Source organism: Pungitius pungitius, chromosome 7 (assembly GCF_949316345.1).
Source record: "Pungitius pungitius chromosome 7, fPunPun2.1, whole genome shotgun sequence".
Taxonomy (NCBI): Eukaryota; Metazoa; Chordata; class Actinopteri; order Perciformes; family Gasterosteidae; genus Pungitius; species Pungitius pungitius.
Window position 1 is genome coordinate 6952935 of NC_084906.1, and position 23929 is coordinate 6976863.

At 47.3% G+C, this 23929-nt stretch overlaps 1 protein-coding gene across 2 annotated transcripts in view; it reads right to left on the bottom strand.

The window, feature by feature from the left end:
- tgfbr3 (transforming growth factor, beta receptor III) overlaps positions 1 to 23929 on the bottom strand; it is a 58953-nt gene that overhangs the window by 14155 nt on the left and 20869 nt on the right. For both annotated transcript variants that reach the window (XM_037469751.2, XM_062563233.1), the window contains exons 4-12: positions 15616 to 15753; positions 8885 to 9068; positions 6079 to 6241; positions 5509 to 5656; positions 4083 to 4272; positions 3536 to 3795; positions 2338 to 2493; positions 851 to 1000; positions 274 to 459 (exon numbers count right to left, since the gene is read on the bottom strand). In XM_037469751.2, the coding sequence (XP_037325648.2) occupies positions 274 to 459; positions 851 to 1000; positions 2338 to 2493; positions 3536 to 3795; positions 4083 to 4272; positions 5509 to 5656; positions 6079 to 6241; positions 8885 to 9068; positions 15616 to 15753 (1575 nt within the window). The remainder of the gene's footprint in view (positions 1 to 273; positions 460 to 850; positions 1001 to 2337; positions 2494 to 3535; positions 3796 to 4082; positions 4273 to 5508; positions 5657 to 6078; positions 6242 to 8884; positions 9069 to 15615; positions 15754 to 23929) is intronic.

A 23929-nucleotide genomic window follows, 5' to 3' on the forward strand; every position in this document is an offset into this window, starting at 1 on the left:
AAAAGTATTTGCTCTAACCTGACTTACATAATTGTGTATACGGAGACAGAGGAGAGGGCGAGGTACAAAGAACACAACGAGGTGAAAGCCGCAGCTATACAAAATACAAATAGAGATCAAAGCAGTTAAGGTCCAAGACAGAAAGCAGTTTTAAAGCCTTCATTTGGGAGCAAAAGCACACGTTGCATAACACAAACAATACATTAATCTGCCAAACGTGCGTGGCACGTGCCTGGGCATGAGACGATAATTTATAAAAAATACAAGGCTTACCTCCACAAAGACCTCCTGCTGATGCGAGACGGTGTAGAAGGCCTGGCGGGAGGGTTTGTTGAACGGCAGTGTGTTGTACAAGTCCATGTTAAAGGTTGTGTTGCCCGCCGGTTGCTTTCCTGGCCCCGGTACAATCCTGGGAAGGGTTTCTGAGGTTTCCTGCTTCTTACGGTACGTGCAGTTGAACTAGGAGGAAAATGGGACAACGCCAACACAAACATCAAGAGGGGTCGTGACATCAGAGCTAAGCACCTTCACCTTGCAGGTCAGTGTTTGACCACAAACGAGGAAGGAACGCAAGAAAAAACGTATAAAAAAGAACAAGGAGTGTGAGACGAGAGACACATGAGACAGAGGGAAAATACGTTCATAGAGGAAATAAGATGGAGAAGCATCAAGGTCAAGTCTATATAACAGATATCATGGAAAGAAAGGAAGTTTCCAAGATGAGTCTTTACATGCAGCACGGGACACTGGGAAATGGAGTTTCTTCCCTGAATGATTTCCATTGTTGTTCTTGACTTCACCCTGCAATGGGCTGCTGCTCTCCCAGGGACAAAGCCACAATGAATCTCACCTTTATGACTGACGGATGCTCTGCCGGCTCCGTAAAGGTCCTATCTGTCTCCACCCGGTCGCTCGGGGACACCACATCTCCAGATTCCAGATCCCCGTAATCCTGCGGCCTGCCACTCCCATCCTTGATCTCAGCATGGCTTATCAAAACCTACAATCCACACAGACGTGCAGTACGTTACTCACTAAAACCTAAGCAGCGTCAGTAAATCCTTTCAAGACCTGTGTGGGTAGTTATTCTATGAGCCCAAGACACAGCTATTTAAATTGTTTGAGAGGATTAGCCAAAAGACATTCTGCAACAAATGAGTTGGATTTGAAATGTGTGAATGTCACGTGGCTTCAGCTTGGGGACTCGTCCTGGACAGGAAGACAAATACATACTTTTCATTTCTCTGATACAAGAGCCCGCTGCTTATTGAAAATTCACATTTAATGAGGGGAGAGGAGAATCTCAGTGACATTGCAACAAATGAGTTAGTTGACCAGCCGTTGGCGCCGTTGCTGAAAAAAATTAACATGAAGCAGGACAGCAGGAACAACAGCCAAAACACATTTTCTTTAATGCGCAGGGACAAGGACATTTATATCCCTTTTGACTAGAGGTCAGAGGTTATCCCTGCATCCAAGTCCTTACACAAAAGATGACCTTGGATAACTGCCCACGTTTTCTAATGCACTGCACCGCAAATGTGTTGTTCCAAACTTTCCCCACAAAAGATCTCAAAAGATTGGGGAGGATGTGATTCATCCCTTGCTTGTTAGAACAAACTCGCTGAATGAATGCATTCCACAATAATGAACACAACTTTGGATGTAAGATGTGAATGCTGAATCCTGTTCACCAGCAGCTACATGAAAATGTATTTCAACACTCGTCATATTTTTCCCTTTTCTATTCATCCAAAAAAAGAAAAGCCAATTTGTGTCGTGTTGAAATGTGTTTAAGCTTCAAGCCACCGAGTGGTTGTTTCTAATAGGCTCTTGATGTCTGATAGCTGGCCAATGCTACGAAACATGCTGCCAACTTCCGTCATGCTCTGCCGACTGGAGGATGTCATTTGATACCTCGTCCTCCACAAGGTCACAGAGCCTTGTTTATGTACCATCAGTGGTTTAAGACGTTTGTATTGCACTCAATCCAAACAGAAGCTGGCATGCTGCGCTAACTAGCTTCCACTCAGGAACCGTTTCCAACCAGTTTGAGTAGTCAAGCATGGCGGGACAAGGTCGGCATCGGTGGTTGATTTCCCATGTTGGAATCTAAGTGATATTATTTCTCAAAACCCCATTATATTACAGTTAGTAGGAACCAGTAATTAAAAATATATATAAATGCAGTTATGAGGAGCTCATTCTAATCTACCGAAAAACCCAATGATTCTTAGTATCAGTTGCATTTATATTTTAATCTAGCAGGCAATGCTGAAATGCTTCAGGTAAACCATCTGTATCTGCATGACTAGTGCTTGTCTTCATTGTACTCACAGAGTTGATGTGTAAGGCCATTGGGCTCCCCTGCATGGGAAACACGGTGGTCAGACAGCCGGTCAGAGGAGTCTCCAAAGTGTAGTGGGTGGCATTGACTGTTGCTTCGCAAGCTGGGTCGTTGAGAGTGAGGTTGGCATGAATAAACCCATTCGCCTGAGGAAAAGTAAGAGAAAATGGCAACATTGGATATGGATGAAAAAGACAAACTTTCCCTTTATTAGCTCATTTTCAGAATACAATAATGCCAAAGCGGTTGTGTGAGACTTTGAGTTCCCGGGAATAAACAAATCCCACAAGGTGGTCTAGTTCCAGCCACAGCTTCTCCTAATTACAGTCTATGCCAGTTTCCATTCTGTGATGTGGGCTGACTGCGCAGACGCCAAATGCTGGGAAACGTCGGGCTTGCTTCAATGCTAGTTTTTGCATAACATGAGAACATTTTCCATTGTACTTCTACACTGTACTTCTTTATATTTGAATTCTGTAGACCTGACTTTTATCAGTCCCTCTGCAGCTGAAGAACCTCTTCTCAATCTCCAAGTAGACTTTTTGATGTGTTTGCATTGCAGTATAAAAAAGTCCAAGTCACTTCTCAGATATCCAAAACAAAGCAACACAGAGGTTTATGTTGGCATTGTAATCGCAGTGCAGAAGGCCTTCATTCAGCCCCCTATGGGTCCTGAACCTGGCATTGTGTCCTCCATGTTTGTTGTTTTCTGCTCATTCTGTCACAGCTTTTCAAATCAAGTTTGTGTTGCAAGAACAGAGTCAGTGAAAAAATCCCCCAAAAAACAACATTGGCAAATGCGACTTATTGAAATGAGCTTTTTTTATTGACACTGCATTAAGTTTGTCTGGGAAAAGGAATATTAGCTTTCTTTTGTTCTTTGCTCAGATAGTGTTATCAAGCATTGGTCTATGTCACACTGGATGGGAACATTCTTCCACTGTTTGCTTCAGTGCTCTAACAATTTTATGATGAATTAAATAGCTGCTTGACAGAAAAAATAATAAAATACTATTTATAATTTTTTTTTAAATCCGGCTCAGTTACATTGTCTTAAATCTTGTTATTAAATCCAATAAATTAATATTTTTGGTAGTAAATAATTCTAAGGTTTCTTTAATGTTATACGGTATTTGTAGATAATGTGTTTCTACTTTCTGTATTTTTTCGGCTGTGCATGCCGCTCACCTGCAGGCTTTCTTTATTGATGCTGACCACCATCCTCGTGTCCTCACACTGCACGCTGATGCCGACACTCAGGACGCCCTGATGCTCCTCGGGTTCCCTGTTTTCCCAGGGCGGGTGGTCCGAAAAGGAGGGAAGGGGGAAGGGGAAGGGGAAGGGCAGACTGGAGCGCCGGGCTGAAGCTCCAGGTCTTGGATGGGGACTGGAGTCGTGCAGGATGGAGAGCTCTGGAGGCAACCTGCTTCCCAGAGGATCCAACACATCTGGAAGGCACACATTGTTGGAACCTCATGAGGCTGATTTAACAGGCAGGGAAATTACACAGGACCACGACTATAAAACCCTCCCACAATGTTACGCTAGTTCCTCTATAAGAATCAGAATCAGACTGAGCTTCATTTGCCATATTGGCTAAGAATTGTAAAATGTCCAATAATAGTTGTGAAACAATTGCAGCAGCTGCTAAATGTCAAGCTACAGTTGACCTGTCCATGCTATTTATATATCTGCTTTAGAACAACATCATTCTGAGGCTGTTTCTTCAGTTTACCTAGCTCTCTGAGTCGGATGTTGAAGTGGTTAGCCAAAGGAGTGCTTGTGTAAGACGTGACTGGGCCGTAGCCGCGATCCCCTGCCCACTTGATCAAGGCTTGTGGCCCCGAAGGCAAGAGCTCTTTGGGGAATTTTGACACTTGCATCAGTCTCTCCATATTCGGACTGACACTCACGGTATCAGAGGCCTGTGGAAAACAACAGCAGAGTTGTAACATATCTTGATAAAATGAAAAACAAGTTGTCATTTCTAAAAGAGTACATATTTACAAAAGCTCCTTTAAGACTTTCAGGAACAAAATAAATTATTCATTGCTTCACAGTTTTTTCCAACTTCAAGTACAGTCCTGCTCTCATTCTGCAAGTGTGAATCATGTGCATAGGTGTGAGGTAATGGGCGTATGGCGCTCGATCCGTGCTGAGAACCCCACATGTTAATTTGATCCTAATTATCGTGTCTTGCCCTGCTGACTAACATGCAGAACAGATTCATTCTCAAGGCCGTTTCCCGCACATTTGCGTCTCTTGAGCAATGCTGAGGAGAACCAGCTCTCTGACAGAAGCAAGGCCCCAGGTTTATGAGGTTATCAAATCACATAAATTGTTGTCACTCCCCCAAACACCGGTTGCACAAGCACAGCATCCTGTGTGACGCTGCTAGCCAGAGTCTTAACTGACAGACATTTGGCTTTGTGTCCAGACTGCCCATCCGTGTGAGGTTTTAAATTGGGGACGGATTTTGCAGCAACAAACAAACCATTGCCGTTTTTTTGAAACTTGTGAAAATACTTTAAATTTCCACCACAATCCATGTCCACCACAAGCACTACGGTCACTTGTGCTGGTGTGCGTACGACAGGCTCTGGATGGCATTCATGAACGACTCGGCATCTGAGTTTACACAGTGAGGAAACCCAGCACACTCCCCGCACACCTCTGCCCGAAATTAGCACAGGCCTAGCTACGGCATTCCATCAAAGACACCAAAAGTCATAGGACAAATGAAGTATTTTGATAAATGCACAACATTAGTGCATCTCCTTTGCTATTAATGCACTGTAGAAAAGCCACGGACACGGATGGGGTTCAGCAGCTTAGGCTCCATGTGCAGCTGAAGTAGTCTTGCCTCTGAAAAACATGTGCGACACCCCCAGCACTCTCGCTCTTTCTCTCCCCCTCCCCTGTCTCTCTGATTGACACTGCCAGGAGGTGCCGTCATAGAATTTCACAGCTCCCCGGCAACCCATTGTCCCCACCAGGCGCTGATTTGACGCACAAAAAAAGTCTGTGGTGATGAAATTGTCCCGCAGCTGAAACAAAGTGATGCCATTTCTGTTTGCGAGATGACACGGGAGCCACTGTGGCATCAAATCTCAGTGGTGAAGATGTCCCTTAATGAGGAGCTCCTGTGTTGCCATGCTTACCACCACGTCCAGCTTTCCAATCACCCTTTGGGCCTTAATCACCCAGTTGACCGACTTGGCGCACTTGAGCAGCAAGACGACGTTGCGATGCAGCGGGGCATCGTCCTCCACAGGTCGTAGATCCACTATGACGTCCACCTGGAAGGCACTGCAGGGAAAAATGTGGGGAGGGAACAAAAATGAATTTTGAACAATGAGGTCTACGTGGTCTTATCGCTCCTGCTGTGTCTGGCCAACTAATTAAAAAAACATTCCCTCCCCCCCCCCAAAAAAACGCAGACTTATGCACGACAGGCCAGATAGTTACTGATCCTGCTGTCTTCTGGGAGAACTGAATAATCACTCCACTGGGGGAGTGAGGACATTTTCTGGCAAAACTGGACTCCGACACTCAGTTTTGAAATATCCTTCTCAAAAAGAACACAGAGTGAAGAGCAACCACCCCGGCCCCCGCACCTCCCTGCCTTCATGTGAGATGCCTTCCAAAACAAACATCTTGGAGCTTAGTCAGACCATCTTGACATCAAAAATAAACTACGACAACATGGATTCTTGGCTTTGGCCGCTCACCTGCTGGAGTTGGGGGCTTGGAGCTCAACGATGTGGACCTCTTGGTCTTTGTCTGGGCCGGATAAGACACAACCCTTTGATGCCTGTGGCTCCACGTAGCCGCCCAGGTAGTTCAGAGACAGGAACTTGGTATCAATCTTGCAGGTGTCAGAAAAAACGTGATCTGAAAGAGGGAAGATTGTTTGCGTTACTGGTCGGCGGTTCCTCGTAGCTATTTTGACCTCCCATAAGGAGAAACACAGCACTTTGCCCCCCCTCACAGAGACTTGGGCAAGGTGGATGTTTGCTTTGTTTGACCCATTCGTTGCAGCTGACCGACCGTCTCCCTGCTCACATCCCCACACAGCCCTGCAGCTGGTGTTCCCATCATCTCAGCACTGACTGAGGCCGGCCCGCTGGTGGGCGAGGTCGCCCACGCTCTGCTTGGCATGACCTGTCTTCTTATCAACACAGAGATGTATTTTCTGGCCTTTACGTGGTAAAAGTAAGCAATGTTTTGAAGAAAATTCCTCAACTTTAACAGGACAACGATATTCATAAAAACATTTTTATATCAGTGTGGTGTTTTTTCCTCCACCTTCATGAGTGTTTAATGCTAAAAAAATCACACCCTTTCTCAGCACTGAGAGAAAAACACAAGACAGCTGCTTCCTTATTTAGCAAACAAAGCGTCGGACGTTCAACTGACGGTTGGCACCTTCTTTTCCGGTAGTGAGAGGAGACCTGGTCGCCCGAGCAGAGCTGGGATCTGTCCATCTCCACGAGGCACCCATAAAAACTACGGCTCTTTGCTTGAGCTTAACACAATGGCACTCTGGGCTTTATTCCAAACCACAGCCCCTCGCAGGCTGAGCAACCACTCTGTGCTCCCCGGCAACAGACAGCAGGGGAAGGGAGACGGAGGAGGGAGAGCTTATCAGCGGTTCCTTCTCTCCGGACATGAGCCTTGTTTTGTTTCCATGTGGGGAAGGATGCTCATTAAAAGTCAAGATGGCCCGGCAGAGAGCTGGGATGGGCCAGCCAGTGGAAAGAAAAGTCCACGTGAGGAGATGTATCTCAGCCCCCTCTTCACCCGCCCCCTCCCTCCGCTCCACCATACTTAGTGGAAAAATATGGTGCCGATGATCTAACACCTTCGTGCCTCCGCGTTCTTTTCTAGTGACATTTGGTCAACCTATGTAGGCTGTAGGTGTGATGTGTTATCTTTGCTTGCTTTATTAGTGTTTATCTGTGGTATATGAGCTCAGCTTTTTATGGCCATAATATATTAGTAATAAGCAGAGGTGTGGACTCGAGTCATGTGACTTGGACTCGAGTCAGACTCGAGTCATGAATTTGATGACTTGAGACTCGACTCGACAAAACGTACAAAGACTTGCAACTCGACTTGGACTTAAACACCGATGACTCGTGACTTGACTTGGACTCGAGCCTTCTGACTCGAGAAGACTTGCTACTTCCCATGAAAACTGGGGGAAAACATTTTCACACCACCGCGCCGCTCTGTTTATCTGCATCTGTCAAAAAAATGTGCGCCACCTGAATGCAGAGAGCGCGCGCTGCCTGCACGACATCCAATCACTGCAGTCCATTTGACCGTATCAACGAGACAGCTCGTTCATGGTTACAAACATCGGGATTTTTGAACCCGAATTCAGACTCCGATGGAAATCCTCGCCAACATTATGTCAACGTCCGTTTTAAAGTAGTGTAATGAGCAGAGTTAAAGTTATTAGTTAATCAGTTATGCAGATGTTGCATGTGTTCACGTTATGCTGTTACCAGCTGTAGTTACGCGAGACAACCCGAGTTTTGGGGGGCCGTGTATGCGGAAGTGTTCGTTCGGCGTGGTGACGGCCAACAGTGACCGAAGTTGAGTTTTTTTATATAAATAAATGCAGTGGAGTTGCAAGCCAGTCATCGCCTCCTTATTTACGCTGCAGCATTGGGGTGAGCGTTACAGTACTATAACACAGTCACAGTCGATCCACCATTACCCTTCCCTTCGTAGTCTAGGTCTGTGAGGCAGCGCACCATCACCCAGGGTTCCCCGTCCCCACTATAATAAAATGACTCGAAATGACTCGAAAATAAAATGGTACGACTTGTGACTCGACTTGAGACTTGTTGGCTTTGACTTGTGACTCGACTTGGGACTTGCTTCGTCTTTGACTCGACTTGACTCGGGACTCGAGGGCAATGACTTGAGACTTGCTTGTGACTTGCATGACAGTGACTTGTTCCCACCTCTGGTAATAAGTATACCCCCACCGAAGAGACAGATTACAGACATTTCCATCCATCTGTCTGTCTGATACCAAATTAACGCTCTAAAGTAATAAATAGCAACCTGAATATTTGACCACCAAATTCTTCCCAGTTCACCCATTAACCGACGGGGACCTCAAGGACACAAACGATGGTTTGTGTTAATTAATGTAAACATAATTTGTGTTTGTTGACAAGACAACACCACTGTGCACCTTTACATCAGGCAGTGCTCAACATCTTCATGAATAACTATGGGCAACGGATATGTTCCATCATTCAGTCCTTCTACTGTTGGGCTGCAACAGTTCTTGAGGCTATAAGCAGCTCCCTGATACCACGGGTATCCTGTGAAACAGTAAAAGGGCAAATGCTTGTTGAGGGAAGGAAATTATTTTCCAAGAGCTGAGCCTGTAAACCTTTAGCCTGGTTTCAAACACAAAGCTAAGTTAAGTTACGGGAGCAGAGAGGAGAATGGGCAAGGCGCGCCTCGAGGCCCCGGGAGATAAGTTGGGAATTTTGGGAATCTAGCACCTACCTTCTCCGACTTTGATGAAGATGTCTCGAGTCGTCCTGAGCTCAGAGAAGGAGGTGACGGCCCTGTACTTCCTCTGGGCCCACTTAAGGAGGTGCTCGTTGACATGGGGAAGGGTCTCCTTCTGGATCTGGCAGGAGAGGGAGAAGTTTCCCGGCTGGAAGTGGACCTCTGAGCCCTCGGACACCTTGAGAAAGAGAGAGGGTTAAAAGTGTTAAAGCACAAAAGGAGCTCCCGTGTTATCTCAGCTCTGTGCAATGTGATGGTAAATGATGACTGCATGTTCTCTATTCGGCTTTAGTGACGCCCAGCATTTATTTCAGCTGATATTACATACTAAAATATTCTGTACTTCACTTAGCTGTACAACGTTTTGAGATTAAGTAAACTGAAGAAGAAAGAAATATAAAAGAGAGCTTAGCTATTGCAAAATGTCCTGCTCTCTAAACATGGGTAAAAACCATCCTTCACACTACATCCCCGGCCTTTATTTCTAAGCTTCTACAAATATGACACAACTGGTCATTTCAAAGGAGGACGGCCACAGAACGTTTGACAGGCAAACTGACCCAGTCGTATTGAGGAGGGACCACCCCTTTTCCCTTGATGGAGCCCGCTCGCTTCATTTCAAAAGAATAAACATTCACATGGGCTGAAAAACAAAAAGAGTCCCAGCAAACGGTCTAGACGGCCCTTATACCTCATCATATTTCTATGCTTGCTTTTCCTCTTCTCCCGGTGTCCCATCTGTATGCATGAGCTGAGACGGTGCTGGCGGGCCTAATTAAAACATGAAATCCTCTTGGATCCAATATGAATACGCGAGACCACTTCTTGGTGATGATGTTGTGTTGCGCTCAACCGATAATCGAATAATATCCCTTTTGGGGTGTTGAGCTTTTTCAGACATAACTGTTCAAATCCCCCGTGTGCGCCGCATCTGTCTGACCTCTAACGCTCCTGTCGGTGTCACCAGAGGCAGTAAATACTGGGGCCGAAGAGACCGGCTCTGCTGTAGAACTCAGGTGGATTTTATTTTTAGTGTATTTACTGCGGCGGGAAGCAACAAAGGGAAAGATGGCGGAGGGCGGTGCCCTAGGGGGGAGGGGTCGGGGTAACAGCTAACCTTGCCAAGCTCAGCAGAGTTTATCAGTGTAATTGCAGAAATAAGGCTATAATTAGTCGCAAAGAATTAGAGGGGAAAGCCTGAAAGCTAAATTAGCTGGAGGCCTTCCAGATCACTGAAAACCTCAGGAATTTGAACCAGGGGAGTGTGGCACCCACCGGGGGCTTTAACAAACTCTCTCTCACTATATCTCCCCTGCTGCATGCTCAGTTGACAGACCCCAAAATACATTTTCCTCTGGTGCGGCTCTAGTATTTTTTTTAATCTCTGCCCCTTTGGTAGTTTTCCGGCAACAAAAGAAAAGTATTTGCGCCGAGGTGGGAGGAGAGGTGTTGTGTAATAATGGTTAGTTGGCGTGATGGAATTGTGGTGGTCAATTTGGCACTAAACTGCGCTAAGACCACGTCTTATCACAGACGCAAGGAGATTTTAAGTGGATTTAGTTGGCACACGCACACAAGCAGTTTTCTCCAAAGAAAATAAAAGGAAAACGCACTTGTAGTTCAGATTGCAGAGGAAGACTCAGCAGGTTATTCACAGCATGTCCTCACTTGTCTTTCCCTCTGCTCAGAGCTCCATGCCAAAGACTTCATTTATCATTCAAATCTTCTGAAGGGAGCAATTTAATCTTAACTGACATTGTGAAATTTTTTGAAAACCTCACATACAAATCTCCAGACCCTTTTGGATTTTATTAAAATATGACAGAGGATCACAGTGTGGCTCCGATGTTTCCACAGCTGATGCAATATTGAAGATCCATTGACCATTCTAACATTGAACACATATGTAGGGGGTGTGAAATTGAATTTTGAAACTTTAGGCACTTCGGATGAGGTGAATTTCTATAACCTCTTGCTGAGGAATTCCAGCCTGCCCCCCCCCCCCCACCCCACCCTCCCCCCTCTCCCTACATCCACCAGTTTATGGTCTCAATCACCAGTTACGAGTCCTCTTTGATACAGCATGGTTTTCATTTTGTAAATCATGGTCCCATTTAGAGTCAAATAGACCATAAAGCAGGAATGCTTTCGGGTGGGGCTAACTTTTGATTGACAGGTCACTACAGTGGTCTTGTCTGTTCTTCAGATGCGCTCAGCTTAGAACTTTAACCCTTTCAGAGTGTGGTTTCAGTCCATGGGAGTAAATCTTAACCTTTTGGTTTTAACATTGCTCTTCTTAGATCTCGTGTCTCTTCTGGTTGCAAAAGAAAACAAATGCCGACCGCCAAAAGACCACACATCCATTAATTATATACAGTATGTGGGGACTGGTTGTTACTGACTCCAACTACTACTCCTATATTCCTTACTCTAATAATGTGTTCATCCCCACCTCTTGTCACCAAAACTGCAAAAATGTACAAACATAAAAGAAAGAGCTAATACTTTCATTGGTTGAAGAGGAATATATACTGTACATATAAATATACTGTAGTGCTGACTATTTACATAAGCTGTCACTCTGTAAGGGCTGTTAGTTTTGTTGCTAACAAAAACAAGTTAGGCCAAAGGTCCAAGAGCAGAGCAGCCCACTGCCAACTAAATACCCCCCCTGTGTGAAAATAGAGATCATCTCTTGTGATGCAACCTGTTTCACGCACCATTGCCAGAAAGTTTTGTGAAAATAGATTTTCCTAACTGTGAAGGCCTCGCAATGCGTTCTGAGGTTAAGAAATACAACTTGGTCGACTCAAGAGGAATTCCTCAGACTCAGCAGACAAACAAAGGTTGGTTTCGTAACCCGGGGGACTGACAATCAAGCTTTCATGTTCGTAATGACAGAAAGTCGTGTAACATAGGTTTGTAATGGTATTTGCAGGAAGCACTTTTATTTTATCCACTGTTAGTCCAGTATTCTGTCGTTTTATAATGCCAAGAGGACATTGAACAGTACGTTTCCTGCCCATCACATAGTAAAGCCATATGAGCAGTAAAGTAAATGAACGCTTGCCAAATGTTTGAGATGAATTATCATACAGCTGTAATCCTCCTCTGAGCTTGGGGAAATCGCAAAAGGCTGTTTAGAAATTAGGAGAAGTGTTGCAAACAGAGGAGGGGGGATGGAAAGTGCAGTAAGCGCTCAATAGATGATGTGAGAATGGATAAACTCTCCGATGATGTTAATGTGCTAAATTTTTTGGTGGCTGATTGGGTCTAGACTCCTCTTGGTGAAAGAAACACGTGTCTCTCTGTGTGAACTGGCGGGGGAAAGAATAGAACATGTCCCAGCACCAATCGGGAGCGATGGGTCACGCTGAGGAGAGCTCATCTCTGGCATCATCTGGCATTTTAAAAGGCGGCAGGGTTCCGCTGGCCAATGGCCATTGTGTGCTGTGAAGCTTTTCCAGGCAGCCCGTCTGCGTCCAGCGAGCCCACAGCACTGGGACCAGGAAACCAGGACTGGCAGGGCCGAATCAAGAGTCCAATTAGCCCCAGGAAACAGCCTCTCAGATGGAAAGCAGAGTGAGGGAGGCCTGGCAATGGGTTTCTGTTCTGAAGTATTAAGCTCAAAAGCAGCTCCTCTTGACTCTACTCTACGATCTCACCACAGCGACTTTGCCACCGGAGAGGCACAGAATGGGAAATGTGTGTGAAAGGCAAGTTAACTTACACGTTGAGAGTGTTGCATCAGTAGTTGTGGTGCATACATAGTTGATCCCTACTTTTAAGGACTGTCCAACATAGTTTACCAAACATGCTTCCCTTAGATTTCCCTATATGTTGGGGAGGTGTGCATGAGTTATAGAGACTCTAAAAAATTGTGACCGGGAAGTTCCTTTTTTGAAAGTATAAGGAATAGATCCCATCATGTGTTTACTGGTGACACCATTAACTTTTCCTTCCCCATTGATCATAAACTGAGAAGGATGCTAAATGTAGTCTGGGACATGGCTCTTATGCTCCATGTATGCAGCTCTCGAGGGCATATTTAAAAGCCTGTTTATAACATAAGCTATTAAGTCTGCAAATGTTATTGTCACCAGTTTTTGTCTGAACACTTTTCTCAGGGAACACTTATAAAAGTTACTTTAAATGTGTGGTTGATCTATCCTCATTAATATGTAAACTTCATATAGGCTCAGTCCTAAATGAGGTGCTGGGAAAGTTGTAGAACTGCATTAGGATTTAACATTTAAACATCCTGTAAAAAGGTGATCAAGGTCGCAGAAAATTAGCTCCATTGTAGGTTTCTAAAAAATATTATTTTGGTCTTTTGAGAAGAAAAAAAGAAGAGAGTTTTGGCTTGGTGATTGTTCTTCCAGCAGTATGTACGATGTATTAGAGGCAAGTGACATTTCATGGAGGTCAATGGGAGAGAGAACCTGGGACTCCTTGGGGTCACAGCCATGTGCAGTCAGGCTGGTGGATATGATCCACCCCCAGAGCGCACAACATACATCAGGCCTACCTAAGCTTGCTTTGCGTCTGTATACCATTTTTGCATCTTCTTGCTCATTCGAGACTCAAAAGATGCGAAAAGTTTTGGCTCTGCAAAAGCCCTGATCTCCGACCTCATTAGACACACAGCAACAGCTCTGTAGGGTTACATGATGGCTGTCAGCTGTGCTCTGTCTGCCACCACTGACAAGGGGAGACGTTTGCTGTGATGCAGGCCTGCTGGTCTCCACAAAAACACACTGGCCACACATTATCACGGCTTAGGAAAATACAAGCCGTCCAGTAGACATCCATCTGCATGAAATGCTACACTTTCCTTTGACACGAGATCTTTAATTTCCATTAGTGTCTTCATGTTGTTCTCTGACGGCTGCGGTCCAACGCATGCACAGGAAAATGCTCTTTAAATGCAACAGGTTTTTATTAGTTGTTTTAGTTAGAGCTAGGCCGTGAAACAATTCTTAGTTCACAGGAATGTGTCAATACAGAGGTGATTATTAATTTGTATTTTTGCTTAAGTTACATGCTACTATATGCAAATACTCACAAATGGGCTGTGACAAAGGCAATGTGGAAGTCGAGCTCACAGCTCTTTATATGCATGTGCGTGTGTGAGAATGCATAACAGGAGGATTTTGTAATCCATGAATGTTTTTCTCCATGTTGGGGCAGAGCGTTTTGAGAGTGAGGGATAAGCAAGAAACCACTGGGCCCCATGTGGAAATCATTTGTGTACCTGATACAGCATTCTTGGAGAATGCTGTGGTGTTAACATACAATTGAAAGTGATTACTCCTGGGAAGCCAAAAATATAGAAAAGCCTTTCAGCGCATATGAAGGCAAAGTGAAAAAAATGACATTTTTACTGCAATATAGTATAGTTAAGCCAAGGCTGAAGCCTCTGGGTCTCATTTTGCTATGATTTTCTCATATGATACACAGGCTTTGAACATGGGCAATGAAGACGTCCATTTTTACATTGTTCATTAAGTTTTGCAGCCCCCTGGTACCTTTACTAAAAAGGACTACGGGCTCTGCAGGGGACTTGGCGCCGACTGCTCCGACATAGCCCTCCTTCTCCATCATGTTTACTCTGAACCTGACAGCTATTTTCATAACTTACACAATCACTTTTAAAGGAGGAACACTTTTCAAATGTTCAAATGTACTCCATGCTGCTACAGCCTTCATTGGTGTTATTTGACCAGTAGCTTATGTGGGCTAATCTTAGCGAACCGGATCCGAATTGGTCCGTTATGATTGTTCTCAACTTATGCTGTTGTAGTACTACATTAAGACATGATGCGGAAAAGGTACATGGAGAGGAAATGACAGATACACATGTTGTCCTGTAACTACCACTTTCAATCACAGAGGTTGCTGCAAAAGCCACATTGTCTCACTTAAACAACTCCAATGAAAACTCCTGTTTTTTTAATGAGTGACTGATGCTACACATCTGGATCAATTTCCTCTTAGATTGGACACCAACGTGCAACTATTGAGATTAATCATTTTACGAAAGAAATGATGATTCAGGATTTCAGCAAATTCCACTGGGTGAGGGATCGACTCCTTGCTCAGCAGAGCTTTGGTGGTTTCGTGTTTGCTACCACACATTCCCCGTTGTTAGGGGTTTTGCGGTGTACGGATACTCCCTGTCGGATTTGAACAGCTGCCAAGTTATCAACAAGACTGCTAACAGGGGGGGTGGAGGGAGGTGGTGGGAATACGGCCCGTGGTTATAGGGGTTGAATAAAGCTGACAGGGGACCTTACATTGTTTTATGTAAATACATTTACCACCATTGTGCGGAGGAGGGATTTTGGTTTGAGTTTGGAAAAATAACATTAATATTAACATTAGTATTAATTAACATTAATACTGATTTGAGAGTGTTCATAATAATCAAACTTGTACTCATCATCTTACATGTAAAACGTACAAAATAAAACGCTAAGAATGCATCTGCACACTTCTGAGACAAATGCACACTTGTAGCAAATTCAGGATGCACTGATGAAACGCTACACGTGTGTATACGCAGAAACAAGCGCCTCGCCGCGATGGCCGCGCACACACCTTTATCTGGGCCGACCTCTGAGGGAGAAGGCTACCGAAATGGGAGCACAGTTTACCATGCAAGGAAATGAATACGTCGTTTTAGGAAGTAGGATTTAAAGGCTTTGAGTGATGCAGGGACTCACATGAAAGGTTCGTTTAACGCCCAGGGCCAGGTTCTCCGTCTTGATCTTCCAGATCAGCAGCTGGGGGGAGTTCAGCACTAAGACCAGTGGCTTCTGGTGGCGCAGCAGGGATTGGATCGGCTTCAGATGCAGCTCAACCTGGTAAGGCAAAAGAAAGGGATTGAAGTCACATAAAGGAACAACAGGCGGCTGTTGTGACTGCATGAGAATTCACAGCGCGTCATGTGACCCCAGTTCACACGGCCGCAGCGTGCAAACGCCAAAGCTTTGATATTCTCGCGTTTACTCAAACACAACCGAAACCACCAATGCGGCACGGTAACTATCCTGGTGTAATTGCTTTGTTGTGATGTAGATTGTTCTTCTTTATCGGGCTCCTTGGTTGTTCATACACTCCCTTTGCTGATAAACTCAGTAAGGCGGCCCGCTGCGTTCTCCCTAAAAGGCACTTGTTTAGCGGCGGTACGAAGCCTCGGCGGGGTCTGAACTTTCACACAGAGGAGTCTTTGTTAGCAGCGGGAAAAAATTGTTAGCGGCGGGTCCCCTGTTACTATCTCTCTATCTGCCTTTTGGTTCTCAGCGTGCCATTTAAAATGGATGTTTCACAGTCTGGTAGTGAGGCGGGGAAAACAAGCGTAATGTGTTGGGACACAAACGGTTGTTTTCTTGTTTTCCCCCATTTGGACCAAATCTAGTCGGCTGGTTAATGTCCTGAGCGTGCACGCAACTTCAACTTATCCCGGGCAAGGATCTGGCTTTCTATCGTTGTCCGTGCTTTCAAATAGCACTATTTAATCGGTACCAGAGCTGTTGACGCCATAGTTGTTAAACAATCCTTGATCGTTCTCTCTTGCTACGATGAGAAGGGATCGGTGTGACACTCTTCTTTGTACTTTCTTCCCTGTATTCCAACAATAATTGTAATAGCTCCATGTGTGAACGAAGAAAGGCTGCAAATCACTAATTCAACCCACAAGGATTCATATTATAAGATAGGACAACCCCGACAGTAACTTAACGATTCACAGCTCCCAAACACACTGGCACAACGTGTTTCCCAGTCAGTGAAGCTGAGCCAAGGCATCCATTGAAGCTGATAACAGAACCAGCGATCTGTAATGTCGATGATGTGATTTAGAGTTTTCAGAAGTTGACCAATGAACACCTTGACTGTAGTCTACTTTCGTAGAGTGCTATTAATCCCATTTACTGTCAAATCAATACATTCTTTGTCATTGTGCATCTGTGCTATTCACGCCAGACACAGCTTTTGTATCATTAAAATATTATTAAGTCCTTCGCACATCAGTGTAAATTGCTAAATTACTGAAATTAGATAATGACAAGTATTCTGAATCCGCCAGTTCAACAATTTAGGCATATAATATTATCATTAGAGCTTCTCACATTAAAAGCTCAGTGCAAAGATGTCAATTGTATCATTAGGGGTCACCAGATATACAGATTTTAATTTGTGGTTATGCTTGAAAATCCTTTGTTGAGCTATTGTGTCGTCACAGTGTGGGGCTGCCATGCAACGTGGACCCATGGAGTCTGTGCACCAAAACATGAAAGTAGTGCAATATATGACATGTCAATGTGTGAGCTTTAGAGGTGCTGGTAGGGGGACTTTGTCACCGTCAGACAAAAGCCAAGCTAACCCATTTAAATCAGCTCGGATAATAAAAAACAGAATGTGTGTATCCCAAACAAAGCCGTTCCCTTGCGATCGCTCAAGGAAAAATAAAACAAAGTACACGTCCAAATCCATCTGCTGATGAGGATGATGTGATATGATCAAAAGCTCAAGAATCACAATGAAATTAACCTTTACGGAACCTTGTTTGAGGTCAAAGGTCAAATGTGAACCTCAAATAGGCAAAAGTATCTTGCGTAGTGTTACAAATGCCATAAATACCGTCTTGTCAGTAGACAAGATATGACAAATACTGCTCTTGATATCTCCCCCCCCCACACACACAGACTTTATCTTTGCACGCCAGACTCCTGCTCTCTATTCTTTCCAGTAAGTGTCATAGTGTAGTGTGATTTGAATTTTCTGGCAGGGGCTCTGCGTTTAAAGACTTGTCACTGTGATGCTGCATGAAGCCATGTAACAAGAGACACCAGCAGCACCAACGGAGTAAACATGAAGCATCAAAGCCTAATTACCAGTCCTCCACAGATGTAAACCCTGGAGGAAAGCAACACAAACGGCTGTTTAGCGCCGTGGTCCATGAAAGTGCTGCACAAATCATTAAAACGTCCCTCCGAGAGAGGAAAGTGGAAGAAATTACCGAACAGTTAGTCATGGAGATAACTGGATGGTGATCCAAACAAATAGATCAGAGGCTCAGTGCTCTCGCTCTCTTTTCATTTTCGCATATTTACTCCCCCTGAGCCCAGACTATGGAAAAAGCAAGCACATTGCTCTTCTGGGAATAACAACAACCAAGATATGATCATACCTGGCTTGGCTTTGAGGCCCTGGCTTGAGAGATGGGAGAGAGAATTGGAAGAGGAATGGGAGTGAAGGAGAGAGGTTTGAAAGAAAAGGAACTTCAATTTCAGACAGAAACATTTACAGGAGACGTGAGTCACCTGAAAAACACAGACGCACAAACAGAGCACAGTGGAGAGGAAGAGCCAAGAGGCTCTAATGGGGAAAAAGAGAACACTGCAGCAATTATCTGTTCGCTATTTGAGGTTGTGGTGGCGGGCGTGGTTTCAGCCCGGCTGCAGGTGGGAGAGAGGGGGAGTGGCTCGGGGAACAGTGCCAGGTGAAAATAATAACAATCACCTGGGGATAATGACATGTGTGTGTGTGCTCTCCCCTTTATAGCAGTGAGGCGGGGGAGAGCGAGGGGGGGGAAGACCGACCGAGCGAGCGGCGTTCCTGCGAGCGGAAGTAAACAAAATAAATATATTTAAACCGACCACCCTGTCATCGTGTGTCTGTGTCCGGAGCCCTACCGACCCACCCCTACAGTGGCACCCAACGCGGGGAATGGCGGATGAGGGACAGCAGGCGATGCCGGCCCAACCTGCGCTGGCACTGGGCCAGATGATTGGGGAGCTGGCGGCGTTTCAGAGAGACCAGGCCGAGGCTAACCGGCAGTTCCTGGGTGCGCTCCAGGCCCAGGTGGGGAGGCAGGCCCAGGCGCTGGAGCTATTGGTGTCGCGGTCGGGACCCCCGCTACCACCACCGGGCCCGACGGCGATGGCGGGCCTGACCCTCCACCGGATGACGGCAGAGGACGACGCCCAGTCCTTCCTGGAGGCCTTCGAGGCGACGGCGGAGGCATGCTGCTGGCCGGAGGAAGAGTGGCCGGTCAGGCTGGTGCCCCTCCTGACCGGGGAGGCGCAGACGGCGGCCATGGGGCTCCCCCCGGCGGCTCGGAGAGACTATGCGGCCGTGCGGAAGGCCGTGGTCGACTGGCTGGGGCTGCTGCCCGAGGACCACCGGCGGCGATTCCGGGGGGCCAGGCTGAGGCCAGAGGATCGGCCGTTCGCCTACGGGCGGCGGCTCCGGGACGCCGCCGCCAGGTGGCTCCGGCCGACGGGGGTGGAGACAGCGGCAGAAGTCCTGGAGGCGGTGGTACTGGAGCAGTTCGTGGAGGGGCTCCCGGCCCGGACGGCGGCGTGGGTCCGGTACCACCGGCCACCGACGCTGGAGGCGGCCACCACCCTGGCCGAGGACCACCTGGCGGTGCACCGCAGCGGACGGGGCGGCCGGGAGGGAGCGCTGCCTGCGACGCAACCGGCAGCAGCGCCAGCCGGAGGGAGCCCGCAGCGGACCACGGAGCGGCCCACACCAACCCCACGTCGGCCGCCGGCAGCTGTACACCGGGACCCCCCGACCGCAGCAAACCCCGGCACCCTTCCTGACCCAACGGGAGGTTCTCAAACGCCAGGGCAGGAGTGCTGGAAGTGCGGGCGGCTCGGCCACCTGCGGAGGGAGTGCCCGCTGATGGAGGTGGGGCAGGTGATCCGGGTCGCCGGCGCTCCATCACCCTCCCCCGGCCCGGGAGCGACGTACCGCGTTCCGGTAAGAATCCAGGGGGGTACACGCCAGGCGATGGTGGATTCGGGCTGCTCGCAGTCCATGATACATCAGAGCCTGGTTCGGCCAGGGGCATTGGTAGAAGCGTCGCGGGTGAAAATTAGGTGTGTGCACAGGGACATTCATGAGTATCCCATAGTGTCCGTCGAACTTAGGTTCAAGGGGAGAAAATATAGAATAAAGGTCGCGGTTAGCTCCCACCTGACGCACTCCGTAATTTTGGGGACGGATTGGGAGGGATTTAACACGCTAATGGGAGAGGCTGCGGGGGTGCGTTCACGACCGACAGGGACATACGGTATTTGGGGTACCACTTGGGGGGGGGGCAGGTGCGTCCCCAGGTGGACAAGACAGCGGCAATTGCAGCCTGCCCGCGCCCCAAGACGAAAAAGGAGGTGAGGCGGTTTTTGGGGCTGGCAGGTTACTACAGACGGTTCATCGCCGGGTTTGCGGACCTCACCAGCCCCTTGACCGACCTGACCCGGAAAGGTGCGTCAGATCCGGTCCAGTGGTCGGAGCAGTGTCAGCGGGCGTTTGAGAAGGTAAAACAGACTCTCTGTGGGGAGCCGCTCCTCCACACACCTAACTTTTCTCTCCCGTTTGTTCTGCAGACCGACGCGTCGGACAGAGGGCTGGGGGCCGTTTTGTCCCAGGAGGTCGAGGGGGTCGACCGCCCGGTGGTCTACATCAGCCGGAAACTGTCGGAGAGGGAGGCCAGGTACAGCACGGTGGAGAAGGAGTGCCTGGCCATCCGGTGGGCGGTGGGCTCCCTGCGCTACTACCTCCTGGGACGCTCATTCACCCTCTGTTCGGACCACGCCCCGCTCCAATGGCTCCACCGCATGAAGGATACTAACGCCCGGATCACTCGGTGGTATCTGGCCATGCAGCCTTTTAACTTCAAGGTGGTCCATAGGCCGGGGACGCAGATGGTCGTGGCGGACTTCCTCTCCCGCCCGCTGGAGGGAGGGGGGGGGGAGTAAGCTAGGCCGGACGGCTCCCCGGCCTAAGTCGGGCGGTGGGGGTATGTGGTGGCGGGCGTGGTTTCAGCCCGGCTGCAGGTGGGAGAGAGGGGGAGTGGCTCGGGGAACAGTGCCAGGTGAAAATAATAACAATCACCTGGGGATAATGACATGTGTGTGTGTGCTCTCCCCTTTATAGCAGTGAGGCGGGGGAGAGCGAGGGGGGGGAAGACCGACCGAGCGAGCGGCGTTCCTGCGAGCGGAAGTAAACAAAATAAATATATTTAAACCGACCACCCTGTCATCGTGTGTCTGTGTCCGGAGCCCTACCGACCCACCCCTACAGAGGTCTTTGCAACTAAACAGTGATAATACCAAGCTTGATCGGTTCTGACAAGAGCGGGGTTGAACAATGGAAGCAGCCCGCCGAGATGCCATCATGAGGTCTGGCAAGACTGGCCACAGACCTTTGGCCGTGGTTACACTGTGATCATACTGGAACGTAGCTGTGTGTGCATATGTTGGTCCACACTTCGACGCAGCCCACCTGATCAGATCGGATATATTACGAGCAATAGAGCGGCTGATGAACAAGTTTGAATTCTTGTAAATTATTTGTTTTGCTATGCCCGCGCTACATTCCTGCCGCTAACAAGGCTCTGCTGATTCATTGATTGAAAACTGGGGTTATTTTGTCAAAAGCTGTTATTTTGAAAAAGCGAAATCCACATTCGTTGGGTTTTCATCAGCGGTTACTTGACGGGGAATCAGGCAGCGTGTCTCAGCTGTGCTCCAGCCTTGGTTTTCCCTACTCTCCTCCTTTTGCCCTCCTGAAGAGATCAACTCATGTGTGGGGGGGGGAGATCATGTGACATGTTTGATAAGGATTCAAGATTGTGGCCAGATGCCGTCCACACCTCACTGCGATCCAAACTCTGTACAAGCCGGGCAACCTCAGTTCTAAGTGGTCTGGACGAGTCGGATCCAAATTCGAGGAGGATCCCATCCTGGGGCCATGTCCTGGCATTTGATGCGTCCCAGCGTGACTGGATGAACGGAGGCCACAAATCGAAAAAACAAGTGTCCCAAAGGCCTAAGTCACACAGAGAGGGTGTGGAGAGACGAGGTGCAGGAACACCAGGCTTCCCAGTGCCTCTAATGGCTCTGGATCAGGTGGCGCTGCGCTGTCCCTCTGGCAGCTACCTCCAGGAGGCCATTGATCATCAGGAGGCTGGCACAAGGATTTAGGGGTCACTGGGGTGCATTTTGCCAGAAGCCACGGATGGAGCCTTGTCTACTATCACGTTACTGAAACCACACTCCACACAAGGGACGACAGCTGTAGCAGCGCAAGCTGGGCCTGTCACAGAGAATACCATTAGCGTGTGTAAACAAGCAAAATGTTAAAAGAAAGAAACAATACAGCTTTAACTCAACAGCAAACATAGCGCCTACTGGAGCAACAACCCACATACCCGGTCCTAACTGTACAGCGAAGCCACTACGTTACATTACATGTCATTTAGCTGGCGCTTTTATCCAAATCGACGTACAATAAGTGCATTTCCACATAGATACAAACTCAGAAAACAAGTAACAAGAAAGTACATTTTTCATCAAATTAGCAGTTACAAAAACATGTTATAGAAAAGTGCCATTATAAGTACAATTTAAATGCTATCATTTGTTAGTGCTACGGTTTGCTAGTGTTTTAGTCAAGGTAGAGTCTAAAGAGGTGTGTCTTGAGTTTTCGACGGAAGATGTAGAGGCTCTCTGTGGTCCTGATGTCATCGGAGAGCTCATTCCACCATCTGGGAGCCAGGACAGCAAAGAGTCGCGATCTCGTCGACTCTTTGCTCTTAGCCACATAGTTAGACTTAGAACGTGTTGATGCCCGTGGCGCTGTAATTGTAGCGCCTGCTTTGTTTGTCCTGTCTTGAGCATGTGGTTGCAATTTCATGACCTTTCGGGCCAATTAAATCCCACTAAGGTTCAAGTGCACTTCATAAACACTTTGCATCAATGTCGCAATGCAACACTTTCACAATATTACCCAGCAGACACCTTGCAGTCGGGCCTCTGTGTCATTGCGGCTTAGTGTTCTTTGGGTTTCCTCTATTGACAGAGCTCATTAAGTGCCTGCTGATCCGGTGTTGATGCGGAGAAAACCCCAAACATCCTTTAATTAGCCAAAACGCGATACTAATCTAGGGACACACTCTCCCTCCCAGGAAAAAATAATCAAAGAGACCACAATGTATTCCAAGGCACAAAACAGAGACACGCGGTGCAATGTTTGAAAAACAACGACTGGGGTTGCACAATTTAAATAAGATACATCCAAGACTGCAAAGCAGAAAATAGAGACGGCTGGTTGAGTGCTGAGAAGTCAAGTCTCCGAGAGGCGATCACGCCGTGTTATCTGATGCCTGCGCATGTGCGTGAGTCTTGTCTGTCTGGATCTTGTTTTTTTCTGGATCACCGAGGTTGTACAGATGGAAGTGGGAGCCGGACCAAAGCCTAGTTGACCGCTGTTATCAGTGCCACCCACATATTCGAGCGCGATGGGGATGCTACCTGCGATGGCGATCAGTCTGCACGCAGCCGAGCGCCAAACGGCAAGAACGCAGCCTGGAAAGACGTCAAAGCGGGATAGCAATCTGTGAGTGACATGGCAGGACCCGCTGAGGAAAAGAACACAGCATCGAGGCGGGTTGGGGGGAGAGGGCCAGGAGAATAAACCCAGATAACACTCAGATTACAGTCGAACAGGAACAAAATTTGTTTATATTTATTGATAGTTCCCCACTGGGAGTTTACTATGTGTGAACATTTCTATGTGTGCAGAAATAAGGGTTTGTAACATCACCTCAATTTCAAGGGCCAAACAACCAGTCATTTAGCTTTGGGCTGATTTTAGCATCCCTCTCTGCATTTGGATGTTCTAGAATCATTTTAGAATGTATTCACATCTGGCAAACTCCAAGGAGAGCAAAGATAACGTTGTTGTTGCAAAACCCCCAAAACAAAGTCAAAATGAAAATGCTTTGTGTTTGTGTGCGGGCCCTCCTCTTATCGGACACGGCTCTCGCCAGCTGTTTGTGCCCGGTGAGCTCCTCCAGCTGGACACTCACACTCAAAAGATATCTGCGAATTCCAACCGATAAAACAATCATCTGCTCTGCCTCACCCTGATTCCCAGCCAGTGGCTGTGTTTGATGTCGGCCTTTGGGTAGCTGATTAGAGAAAGACGGCAGATTTGCGATATCGAGGGCCCCTTATGTTTATT